A 12,882-nucleotide genomic window follows, 5' to 3' on the forward strand; every position below is an offset into this window, starting at 1 on the left:
TGTATCTATTTCCCACTAGACCATAGACTTCTTATCCATCTCTCTATCCCCAGGACTCAGCGTGCCTTCAAGGCCTAGAGAGCTAATAAATGTGGATGGATGGATGGACGGATGGATGGACAGATGGAAGGATGAGTGTTGGTCCAGGCAGCAAGGCTCAGCGCCAGGTGCTGGTGACTCGGGGGAGCAGCGTCAGCACTGTTTCTGGCGCTGGCAGCGATCCCAGGGGAGCCTCTTAGGGGGTCAGCAGGGAATTATTTTACAGGAGGAAAGGCCAGACTTTCAGGCAACACCTACAGCTCTACATGTACACACACACAAACACACACAGAGCAATCCCCAACTCCCTACTTTGATCCTGGTGTGCTACCTTAGCAAACATTTGAAATCAAACCAGTTTGGCTTCTGTCCCTTCCTCGCCATACAAACCTCTTCACCCGCCCTCTTATCTGACCCTTCCACTTCCCTCTTCTGGCCACAGGTCCCTTCTACCCTAGAGAAGACATGCTGGCAGGAGACCCTCCACAGGAGGGGAAGGGTAGGACAGGACGTCACACAGATCTCAGTTCCTGGGCTGCACTCCATTGGAAAAGGGACTTAGGTTCCCCTGGCGTCCGTTTCCCCTGCTGTGCCAGGCCCTTATGACCTTCCACCAGTCCGTGAGGAGCAAGTAACAGACCGTATGGGAAAGTGGTGGGTCAGCCTCCAGATGGGCCACCGTTTTATTAGTGTTGTTGGAAGTCAGCGGTCAGTCCAGGGAAGCACTGAACTAAATGGGTCTGACCATGAAGCCCCTCCATTCCACTGCTCACTATAAAACAGGGGCATGGAATTCCAGTGTAGCCCCTTCTGCTACAAAAATGCTCCCAAAGGGGCGCCTGTGTGGCTCAGTTGGTTAAGCGACTGCCTTCAGCTCAGGTCATGATCCTGGAGTCCTGGGATCGAGTCCCACATCGGGCTTCCCTGCAGGAAGTCTGCTTCTCCTGCTGACCTCTCTCCTCTCAAGCTCTCTCTCAATCTCAAATAATAAATAAATAAATAAATAAAATCTTTAAAAAAAAAAATGCTCCCAAAGTACAGTAAAAAAAAAAAAAATTTTTTTTTTTAAAATAGAGGGGGTACCTAGGTGGCTCAGTGGGTTAAAGCCTCTGCCTTCAGCTCAGGTCATGATCCCAGGGTCCTGGGATTGAGCCCCACATCATGCTCTCTACTCAGCAGGGAACCTGTTTCCCCCACCCCCCCCACTGCCTCTCTGCCTACGTGTGATCTCTGTCTGTCAAATAAATAAATAAAAATCTTTAAAAAATAAAAATAGAGATATCTAACCGTGCTCAAATGAGAGAAAGGTCAGTGCCCAAGTGTAAGAGAAAGTGGGTGGGGTAGGGGGGTGGGGCGGGGCACGGTTATAGCAGGTACAAAAGGGCAGATGCTGAAGCTAAGGTAGCCCAGGGAACAGAGGACCTAGCTAGCTGCTGCCCCCAGCTCAGCTGGGAGCCTGGGGTTTAAATCTCACACAGGGGCAGATGTGGCCTTGGGACCTGCCAGCTCTGTGCAGGGGAAACTTGAAAATGCACCCACCAGCCGAGTGAAAAATACGGGAGTCTGCATGAGTAAGAAGTCTTCCACAAGAAACAAAAAACCAGGATGGGGGAATGGGGAGTCAACGTTTCATGGATACAGGGTCTCCTGCAGGTGTGACGAAAACCTTTCAGGACTAGACAGAGGTGACAGGAGCACAACACTGTCAACGCACTAACCCCCACGAAGCGTATACTTCGAAACCATTACTACCACGTTATGTGAATTTCACATCAATTTTTTTAAAGGAAAAGGCAAACAAACAAACAAACATGAAAAACTAAGCCTTCGCCACAGTTCCAGTCTCAATGCGGAATCCCCAACCAAGTTAGAGATGAAAAATGGGTCATGAGCCACTGAAAACCATTAGTGTGTCTAATAAGAAAACACAGAACTGATGTGCGGGGCACATGCACCCCTCCAGGGTGTGGGGGAGGAGAAAAAAACTCTAGAGTTCACAGCTATAAAGAAAAAGGGAAAAAGAAATTATAACCGATGGGGGGGGGGGTGGAATCCACCACAGGGGAGAATCAGCAGGGTCCACCCCCAGAACTGATACTCTAGGAACTTGAGTCAAACTCATGGACTCCACACAGAATTATCTCGACGTATAGAACGAATAGCTCAAGCTAAAACTATCTGGGACTATAAAAGAAATACGTTTGAAATAACTAAAGCAATCACCAAAAGAGCAGAATTCATAATGAAAGAACAGACACTACGGAGAAAAAATAAAACAGCGAACCCATAGATCTGAAGAAGGACCAACAGACCTCCTAGGAATGAAACACGCTGTTGTTGAAATTAAGGCCTCAACGGGCAGGTTAATTAGCAGAGCAAAAGGATTTGAAAAAATGGATCTGAGAGACATCTCCAAGATACAGCATGGAGAGCTACGGAGATGAAACACAAGAGCTTAGGAGAGAGAAGGAGTGATACGAGTCTCCAATATGTTCGACTTCAATAGAAGGACAGGAGATATTAGAAGAGACATGGCTGAGAACTTTCCAGAACTGATAAAGCACATGAATCCTTTGCTTGAACGAGACGTATACTTCTCAGGAGCAAACAGTGTGAACGACGCCGCCGCCACACCCAGACCCATGCTAGGAAGACGGCAGCACACACGGGATGACAAATTCCAGAACACAACAGAAAAACATCCTCACGCCCTGAGGGAAAATCACTGAAAACCTCCAATTCCACAGGCAGCTGAAGCACCATTCAAGAGGGAGGGTCTAATGAAAGCCTTTTCACCTCCAAGTCTAGCTGGATTGCAGAGTTAAATTTAGGATTATGAGATAAAATCTAAACAACAACAACAAAAATAAAATACGGCATTTCAGACCAGCGAAGCCAAGAGAGGGGATTGCTCGTGGACGCCATCCCCCACCAGGAAATACTGAACACAGCCCTTCGGGAGACACAAGAGGTGAAGAGCAAGGAAGTCAGTAAGTAAGAGCTAAATTTACATTTAAATAACCATCCACTGTATAAAACCACCGCTATAATAAGACAAGGGTACCTTAAGCCCCCCAAAAACAGTGTGAGGACTTTGCTGGAGTTCAATCGGAGGCACCTCTCAGACTCCCCCTTAGCCATCCCTGGCCAATCATATGGACCCCACTGGGCCTGCGCAGTCCTCCTCCCCAGAAACTGCGCAACCCCTCCCCCACCCCCAGGCTACAGTGAGGCAGGGCGCCTGCAGCCACGTACCTGGAGCTGCTGGCTCATCTCTCCAGGTCTCCATTTGGATGAAAACCACACGCAGGGCTCTAGCTTTCCAAGCAGCCACTGAAAGGGCTAGACAACCCCTCCAGGAAGTCCGGGGCATTACCTCCCCCACCAAAAGGAAAAAGGAGATGGGGGATTGCACAGATTGATTCCCCCTCCTTGCTGGCTACTCCAAAGCAGGCGAGCTCCTCTCCCCGGTCAGGAGAGGCCCTGAATACCAACAGGGTGCACCTGTTAGGCGTCATGCCGTGTAACCGTGTCCCCAGCAGGTAGGTAGACCAGTGGTTTTCAAAGCGCGGTTCCCAGCGCAGCAGCATGAGCCTCGTCTGGGAACTAGTTAGAAATGCACATTTTCCAGGACACCTGGGCAGCTCAGTCGGTTAAGCATCTCCCTTCGGCTCAGGTCCTGATCCTGGGGTCCCGGGATCAGGATTGATGTCAGGCTGTCTGCTCAGTGGAGAATCTGGTTCTCTCTCTCCCTCTGCCACTTCCCCCTGCTTGTGCTCCCTCTCTCTCTCTCTCAAATAAATAAATGAAATCTTTTTTTAAAAATGCACATTCTCCAGTCTCCTCCCCAAGTCTTCTGAGTCTGAGACGGACGCTGGGACTCCGAAGTCTGTTAGAAGTTAGAACACGTCTTCCAGGTGATTCTTATATGAGGTAATCAGGTGCTGATAATACACTTGAGTGAATTGTGAATTGTGATTACCGAGGCATCTGTGTGGCATTAAGCAAAGCCGTCTTCTCTCTGCTCGGCAGCCAACAACACTGCAGAGTCCCTGCTCCAACAGCCTGGGTCCTGGCAGAAGACGGCCCGTCAAATGAACAAGGAATAAAATCATCTATCATTTTATCTATCATTTTAAGCCACGGGGGTTTGGGTGTTGTTTGTTACAGTGTCATAACCAAGCCCGTCCAGTCGGATACCACCTAATAATCAAAGAGCAGTTTCCCGAAATAGCTCTAACCCCACTCCCTAAGTGATAAAATCAGCTCCACCTGTGAGGCAAAAATGTCCATTGCCTTCTCTCTCAAGAAAGGAGAAGGGGGGCGCTTGGGTGGCTCAGTGGGTTAAAGCCTCTGCCTTTGGCTCGGGTCATGATCCCGGGGTCCTGGGATCGAGCCCTGCATCGGGCTCTCTGCTCAGCAGGGAGCCTGCTTCCTCCTCTCTTTCTGCCTGCTTCTTTGCCTACTTATAATCTCTGTGTGTCAAATAAATAAATAAAATCTTAAAAAAAGAAAAGAAAGGAGAAGGAAAGAGAACTGTGCTTGTGCCCAGTGACCCTCAGGAAATATTGGGTGCCTGGGTAATGAAGAGGAGCTAGGACTCAGCTGTATCTGTAGCTAATGGAGCAGGTGGGCATTTCTGGCCCAGAAGGTTCTAGAAGGGCTGCCAAGGGCTCTGGGATAAGGATGGCAATTCTGGGGCAGGGGAAATGGTACAAAGACTTTGCATCTGTATCAAGGTCTATGCAGGACATGCTCACTCATTGTTTTATCTTTCTCCTTCCATGCACGGGGATGATCTGTCTTATGCCACAGTGGGTCCAGAGAGGCAAAGGGACTTTCCTAAGATTGCACAGTGAGTTGATGGCAGAGTCAGCCAAGGTTTTTGCTCCAAGACAGTGTCCCTCTAGTATCTGCCAAGAAATGGGCTCCAGGAAGGTGGTTTTGGAGGGAGGATGATGTCCCCTCTCCCCTCCCCACCCTGCCCAGCCCAGATATCCCCGAGCACAGTCTGGAGGACTCTTGGCATCAAAAATGGGTTCTCACCAGGTTCTTCACCCAAGGGGTGGAGAAGAAGTGGAGGGGAAGGGCCGCAGGGCATGAACTCCTGGATGCTTCTGGGTTTGCAGGCTCATTTGGCACCCAGCACCTGGGGCACCATCCCTCATGCAAGCTCCCTGACGCTGGGGTCTCTGCTCGCTCCTGGACAACTGACAAAGCCTGACTGGTTCCCTTCCTTTCCTCCCGTTACAATAAGCAGGAACAAGAGAACGCCAGCAATGACCGACTCTCACCTATTCATGAGCTCAACTGTATCCTCCTAAAACTCCTATGTTCAAGTCCTAACCCCCAGTTCTTCAGAATGTGACCTTATTTGGAGATGGGTCTTATAGAGGTAATCACGTTCAAATGAGGTTGTTAGGGTGGGCTTTAATCCAGTCTGACAGGTGTCCCTCCATAAAGGGGAAACCTGGAGACAGACACACATACAGGGAGAAGGCCGTGTAAAGAATGGAGTTCCAGCGCCACGAGCCACGGAGCTACCAGAAGCGAGGGGAGGGGCCTGGAGCAGAAGGAACGAACCCCGCCGACACCCTGATTTGTACTTCTAGTGGGGTGACCCAGCACACTCCTGTGGACTGAGCCAGCCAGACTGTGCTGCTTAAAATGGTGGCCCCGGGGAAATGAGTAAGTGCCTCACCCGGCCAGCCTCCCAGGCCAGATCTGCCTCCCGCAGCCAGGCCAGCCACCTCCCCATCTTTGCTTGTGGGTTTTCCTGTCTCCTCCATGTCCATCCAGCCTGAAGCCCCCCAAAGCTCCCTGAGGGTGAGCAGGTCACAGTGCTCTCTTCGGCCTGGCATGTCCCATCTGTGTTCTTTGACACACTCTCCTCTGGCTGTCATCCATGGTTCTTCTGCTAGTGGCCTGGCCATCCCAACAAGACTGGAAGTTCCAGGAAGGCAGGAGCTATGTCTAACACTTCTCCTCTATCCCAAGGCATAGCACTATGTGTGGGCCACCGTGGGCGTCTAATAAATACAGGGTTGAACATCCTGCGAGGGTTCCCCCTTCAGTCTTCTATCTAGAGCTGATTCCTCATTTTTTTTTAAGATTCTGTTTATTTACTTATTTATTCATTTGAGAGAGGACACAAGAAGGGGGAGGGGCAGAGGACAGGGAGAAGCAGACACCCCACTGAGCAGGGAGTCCGATGTAGGGCTCGATCCCTGGACCCTAGGATCATGACCTGAGCTGAAAGCAGATGCTTAACTGACTGAGCCACCCAGATTCCTCAGTAACACTGGGTTAGCGGGCATGACTAAAGAAGACGGTCTCTCCATTCTATTCGGCCTTACTTCATCAAAATGCCCGCTGAAGTAACTGTAACTCTGTAACTCTCTTGTAACTCTCGGGCCAGGTATCCATGTACCAGACCATCTCTTTCCACTAGGCTGCAAGCTCCTTGAGTAACAACGGTCTCTCGTGTGCATCCACGTCCCCAGCATTCACGCAGAAAACAAGCCAACAAGCAACAGTATAAATTAAATGGATAAACGTTGAACATATGGCGGAAATGACTTACAGTGGGTCCAAAGACTCTGTAAGGGATCTAGGGCTCCATGAACCCACTGAAACTATATGCAGAGAGCTGTGTGTGCACGCGTACGTTTATACGTGTCATGTGCATTTTCACAGGGAGAGGGTCCACGGAGGTGCGAGAAATTAAAACAAAAGCCAAGAGTGAAGAGATGGTAAGACCCAAAGTCATGGAGTAGGGAGCTGGCCTTTATTAAGTCCCAACCCTGTGCCTGGTGATACAGCTGTTACTACCCCCATTTTAGATGAATGGAAACTGAGATACCAAGAGATGGCCTCTTGCCTAGGCTCACCGAGAGAGAGAAGCAGCCCACCCAAGTGGGTCAGAGTAGACTCCAGAGCCAGACAGCCTAGGTTCAAATCCCAGTTCTACCACTTTCTAGGTGTATGATCCTGATCAAGTCACTTAATCACTCTGTGACTCAGTTTCTCCATCTGTAAAATGGGAGAGAGAAGGGTACCCACTTCAGAGGGCTGTTGCGAGGAACTGATGCAGTCATGTACGGAAAGTGATCAGGATGGTGCCTGGCGCGGGGCTGTGCTCTGAAGACCAGGACGATGAGCTTTAAGTAAAGAGGAAGACGTTCGTAGGGACGGAGCTGAGACTCAAACCCAGAGCTGGGGACACTTGCCCCTCTGGGTCATCACTACTGGCACCCCATGTGCCACAGTGACCCATCTCACTGCTGACACTCCTGTCCCCCTTCAGGAAGAGCCTTCAGTCCTAAAATTGGCTTTTCCAGCCGGCTTCCTGGAGGTGGGCTGGCCTGAGGCCACCAGCCCTGCAGGCAGTGCCCGGGCCGTTACATAAGGAGTAAGTGGGAGGTTATAAGCCGCCCTTCCTAGTCAGCAAGACCGGGTCTGTGCAATCAGGACACTTAGTGCTTCTGTCCTTCATTTTCCAAGAGCTTTACCAACAACTGCTAATGGAAATTAGAAAAGGAATGTGCTGCTCCGTTTCTGGAACCCCGTGCTGACAACTGAATTCCCTTTAGCATTTCCCTGAGTCCATCCTTGTGCCCTGAGCCCTGAAGGGCCGCTCACATCCATTCTGCTCGGGCTCTAGGAGTCCTGTGTCACATCCCACGCCTGGCTCTCACTTTCCTCTGGGCAGACAGAGCAGCAGCAGGAAAACCTCAATCTTCATTTCATTTCTCCACTCAGTTCCCCACAGGAGCCCCCTCCTAGGTGGGGCATTAGCGAATGCCTTGTCCCAGCCTAGTACTCTGCCCTGTTCCTGAGACGCAGCCTTTTGTGGATGACTTTGAGTGAGTATTTTTGTATGTTTCCTGCAAAGCCATCACTACAGAACCCATCTGTGGGAGCATTTTTCATTCACTCCTGTAATGCAATTAGAATCGAGCTTCTCCAGCAAGAGGGGATATGTAACATCAAGAGGGGAAAATTGTCATTTCATTCCCAACAGTAACACACCCACCCTGCCCATACCAGCTCTCTGGTGCTGGCTCATTCTACCCACCCGAAGGGCCAGGAGAATGCTAACAAGGAGACTCACTCTCCAAATCTGCCTCCAAATGAAGAGGCAGAAGCTTTGGGGGTGGATTCCCCTCTGTCACTAATGGGGCAGGTCCCAGTTTCTCTGACAGTTTCCACAGTTGAGGCAAAACTCCACTGCCCCCTGGAGAGCTCCATACTGGCCCCACAGCATCTGTCAGAGGTGGTGGTAAAGAGTCCACTGGACTCTAACAGACTCTAGCCCTAAATCGTCCCCACTGAGAGGTTAAGTGACTTGCCCAAAGGCACATCCCTGGGAAGCTGGGACCGACCCCAGATCCGCAGACTCCTGGGTATCTCTCAGTGCACAGAGCTGCCTTCCCACCCAGAGGGTCTACACTGCCAGAAACTCAGCCCTCACACCGACCTTGTCCTCAGGTCTCCTAATCCTTTTTGGAAATGCTCCCACTTCCTAGAACCAGCCCCTTGTGATCTCTCTTACTCTTGTCACCCAATGATCCAGCCTTCCTTCCTTCCTCTCTTCTACCCTCTGTCCTTCCCTCCACCCATCCATCTCTCCACCCATTGATCCATCCATGCCTACTTCCAGCCAGCAAAGCCTTCTGGAGCCCTCCAGATCTGCACCAGGCACTCAGCCCTTCTTCCACACGCTTCAAAAGTGTCCACTTCTCTCCTGACCCCAGCAAAGCCTAGAACTGACCAGCGTCTAGTCTCCTAAGAGGAGATCGACCGGAGGACCAAATCTGCGTTCACATGTTTGTACCAGACCCATTGATCCCCTCAGAGCTGGTAGCAGACAGGGACTTCTGGAGCCCCCAGGTCAGCCGAGGCCAGCTCCCCAGGACCTGGCTGACAGCCCTACCTCCCTTCCTCTGGGTTCCCTCCCCCCTCCCCCCATCCCCAGGGAGATGGCCCCTACGTACGTATGCAGAAGTCTCCGTTCTCGTAGTAGCCGGGGCAGCACTGGGACCTCCGTCGGTACATGGTCCGGAGGCCGCGCCGATATGCCGTCTTATAGCTGATCCTGAGGCACAAGGGAAAAAGCCACTTGAAAGTATTGAAAATCAATCCCTCGTGTTAGAATGATATTTGTGTTAAGCTATACTGAGGATGCCATTCAATAATTACTTTAAAATGCATGGCGGCTTCGAATATGAAGGAACACAATAAAGAAAAATCGATGGCTGCATCTGGGCCACTGTGATGCAGAACTTATGACTCACACGCCGTTTGCTACACCTGCTGACTCCCCCCCCCCCCCCCGCCCCAGTCTCTTCAGCAGGATATGGAGAAGGGTTTTGGAAGATCGCTTCTGGGGCGATAGTGCAAGGTAACCAGGGGCTTCTCCTGAAGGCCTCCAGACCCTAGGGAGCTCCTGGGACAGGGACCCGGACTGGACTGGGGCCCTGAGAGCGTCTCTGCCAGGGCCACTGCCCAAATGAGGAGGCAGCTCGCAGGCTCCAGAGAACAGGTCACCCCACCTGGAGAACCGGAAGCAGAGTCAGCAAAGGGCCCTCTGAGTCCGACTCAGTCCCAGAGAGTGGATTCACCTCCCTCACGCCAAAAATAACGCGTCCCGGGCAAGAGCTTCGCATGCCATCCTCAGGAAGGCTCAGACCCAGGCCCTGGTTCTGCAACAGGGAGAAGCTAAGGCCCAGGGAGCAGAAGCAGCTCTGGCCTGGGAGTCAGAGCCCTGGGGTGTGGCCCTTCTGCTGACGGAGGCCTTGACACTTCCTCCTGTGCCGGAGAGATTTACGGGCGAAACCTCATTGCACTCTCCATCTGAGGCACGTGGCATGACTATGTCACCTTTCTTTTATTTCCTTGTTACAGTTTTTATTCTTATTTTATGCACCCCTCCTTTGGTTTTATGGATGAGAAAACTGATATGGGGAAAAGGTAATGACTCACTCAAGGTCACACAATGAATCCGTTTCAGAGTCAAGATTCAAACCCAAGTCACTCTCATTTCAAAGCCACTAGGCTTAAACTAGGGCCCCGTGCCAGTCCTGCCAGTCCCCACAGGGTGGCTGGCTGGTTATACAGGATGGCCCCGGTGAGGGAGAAAGACCAGGTAAATGGCTGGTGGGAGGACTGAGTCCTTAGGAGGAAGGAAAAATGGGATATTGGTAGGCAAAGCCCCTTCCTCACAGCTAGGGTCAAAATGGAAGAGACTGAAGTGGCCATTAAGGGATAGAGAGAGGGAGTAACTTCCCAAGGTCATGACGTGTGATGAGGATTCAACCTAAGTCACTGGGCCTTGAAACCAGAGTTCCTTCACCTCCCCATCCACACCCCAGGGGAGCCTGCCCTTTGGGCCCCCCTCCAGGGGGCAGAGCAGCGGAGGCCAGACATGGGAGACGTATACAGCCTGCTTTCCAATGGAGGGTCAGGCCAACTTGGGAAGGGAGCCCCATAGCACTGGCTGGGCTAGCCCTCCCAGTCCTTAAAACCCACGCTTTATGACAAATGACAGTGCACGGCCCTGGGGAAATCTGTGATATTTGGGAATGTCGTAAACTAAGGTCATTCTACTTTGTCAAAAGCCCATAATGAAAAGTAAGCCGGCCTCAAAGTGAAGCTACCTCCCCGGCACAGGAAAGCAGCTCCCGGCAATTGAGGGGGTTGGGATGGCGTGGACCTCTCAGATAAAGAAAGAGGGTTACCTTAGAGTTCACCCAACCCAGTAGTCCCACCACACAGGCGTATCCCCCAGCCCTTCCAGTGGAGGTCTCGGCACCATGCCAGCCTCCCAGGAGAGAGATGTCTCCTGCTGCTTCTAGTTTTCTCACCCTTGCTTGCTCCCATTGCTGGGGTGGGGAGCAGCAGAGGGAAGGGGTCAGGGGCCAGGCTGTCAGGAAAGGGGTGCTGCATTTAAACAAAGTATTCCACGCTGAAGCAGACTGATGGTGTGTCTATCAGCACGCACACCCCAGGTTAGCAGGAAAGCTGCAAGGCAACTCAATAATTTAGCAAAATAATTCATGTTCCAGGAATGCAGCCTATTTTAATAAGCAGCCACTCACTCACCGTCCCCCAGCGCTGATGGATGGCAGCCCCGGCCTCCGAGTACCCAGCAAAGCCACACCTCAGAGCAAACGTGGCTCAGACACAGGGCCTGATGAGCTCACAGAGGGAGCAGGACCTTGATTTCTGCCTCCACCTTTGACTGGGGCCACAGGCAGCCCACTTGGCACAGCTGAGGAAGCTGGAAGGGGGCATTTGGTCCCACCTCTTCATTTCACAGTCAAGGGCTAGGGGAAGGGGATGCAGCCATGGCCAAATAGCTCCTTTTGGACCAAAGTTCCTACTAACAAACTGTACAGTCTGGGGGAGGGTGGGAGAGGAATTACCATAAGGCACCAGAGAGAGAACAAAGGTAGGTACTGGAGGGAAAGAGACACTCAAAAGGAGGAAATGACACGGGCCAAAGTTAGCCCAAGGGCAGGCCCGAGTCAACCATATTCCAGGTGGCTACAATTCAGATAGAAAACACACAGCCTTACTGACTTGAAGCACCACAAGACAACCCCAGGGTCGATCCAGGAACCTGAGAGTGAAAAGTAAAAACCCCAGAAAAGAGAGAGCCACAAAGAGGAAGCCCCATATTTGTTGTAAAATCTCTACCCAAACTCCTGGCCCCTGAAAGGTGTGTGTGGAGGCCAGGTCCCACGCAGTCCCGCTAAGACAAAACCTGTGAAACTTTTGGAAATCGAATGCAGCCAGATTAACTGGCTGGCAAAACAAACAACAACAAGAAATCCATACTCCTGGGAGGAACATAACAGATTTCATTCTCTAAAATCTCTGCCATGAACAGTGCCCAGAATACAATCCAAAATTCCCAGACACAAGGAGCAACTGAAAAATACTGCCCACATAAAGGAAAAGACAATGAATGAAGACCACCGTGAAGTGGGCCAAATGTTGGAATCAGCAAATAGGGATGTTAAAGCAGCTACTATGTGTACAAAACCCCAAAGAAAACCAGGTCTTTGGTGCTTCAGCATAAAGCAAGTTTCCCCATTCACCTTGCTACCCACCATGATTCGGGCATAAACTACAAAGAGGGACAAGGCCCACAAGGAGGAAGCCAAAGAAATCTGGAACCAACACGAGTGTTTGGCAACTAGGCAAGAGGCCTAACAGGTGGCTGGCCTCCCCATAATATGCTCACTGACCCTTCACTTGCTGCTTCCCACCCCGCAAATAATAGTGCCACCTTGCCTGGATCTAATAGCTCGCTTTTCCCCATCTTCCCCTGCACTTTTCGAAGCATCCCTGACCTTACTGGACCCTGTGAGAGTAAGTGGGGTGGGATCACTATATGTTTGATGAGCACACTGGGAATCCCCAAATGAAGCAACTTGCCCAGGATCATCCAATAACACGTCCAATAACATGTGTTCTCTCTTCTTTCCTCTCCTCTCTGCCCCAGCGACATGAGAGAATGGCAAGATCTGCAGGAGGGCTGCAGACAAGGGAGCAGGAGAACCACGGGCTATCATTCGGATTGAGCACTTCCCATGGGCAGGCTGGACAAGGGGCCAAGAGGGCACCCAACTCTCTCCTGTGCTCAGTTCCCCTCGCCAGCTGCCCTGGCATGGACTGCCCCCGCTCTGAGGGATCTGTCTGAGGTTGCAGTTCCCCCAGCTGACCCTGAGGCAAAGATTCCAGGACAAGCTGTTTACTGGGGAGACAATCTAAGGAAGCACTGGGAGGAGAGTGGGGAAGAGACAGGGAAGAGAAGGCAGCCAATTCACAGCGCAC

The 12,882-nt window shown here is 51.4% G+C and overlaps 1 protein-coding gene across 10 annotated transcripts in view; it reads right to left on the reverse strand.

The window, feature by feature from the left end:
- Positions 1-12,882, reverse strand: part of MEGF11 (multiple EGF like domains 11) — a 351,654-nt gene that overhangs the window by 216,462 nt on the left and 122,310 nt on the right. For all 10 annotated transcript variants that reach the window (XM_046007979.1, XM_046007977.1, XM_046007986.1 and 7 more), the window contains exon 4: positions 9,036-9,136. In XM_046007979.1, the coding sequence (XP_045863935.1) occupies positions 9,036-9,136 (101 nt within the window). The remainder of the gene's footprint in view (positions 1-9,035; positions 9,137-12,882) is intronic.

This window comes from Meles meles, chromosome 6 (assembly GCF_922984935.1).
Source record: "Meles meles chromosome 6, mMelMel3.1 paternal haplotype, whole genome shotgun sequence".
Classification (NCBI taxonomy): domain Eukaryota; kingdom Metazoa; phylum Chordata; class Mammalia; order Carnivora; family Mustelidae; genus Meles; species Meles meles.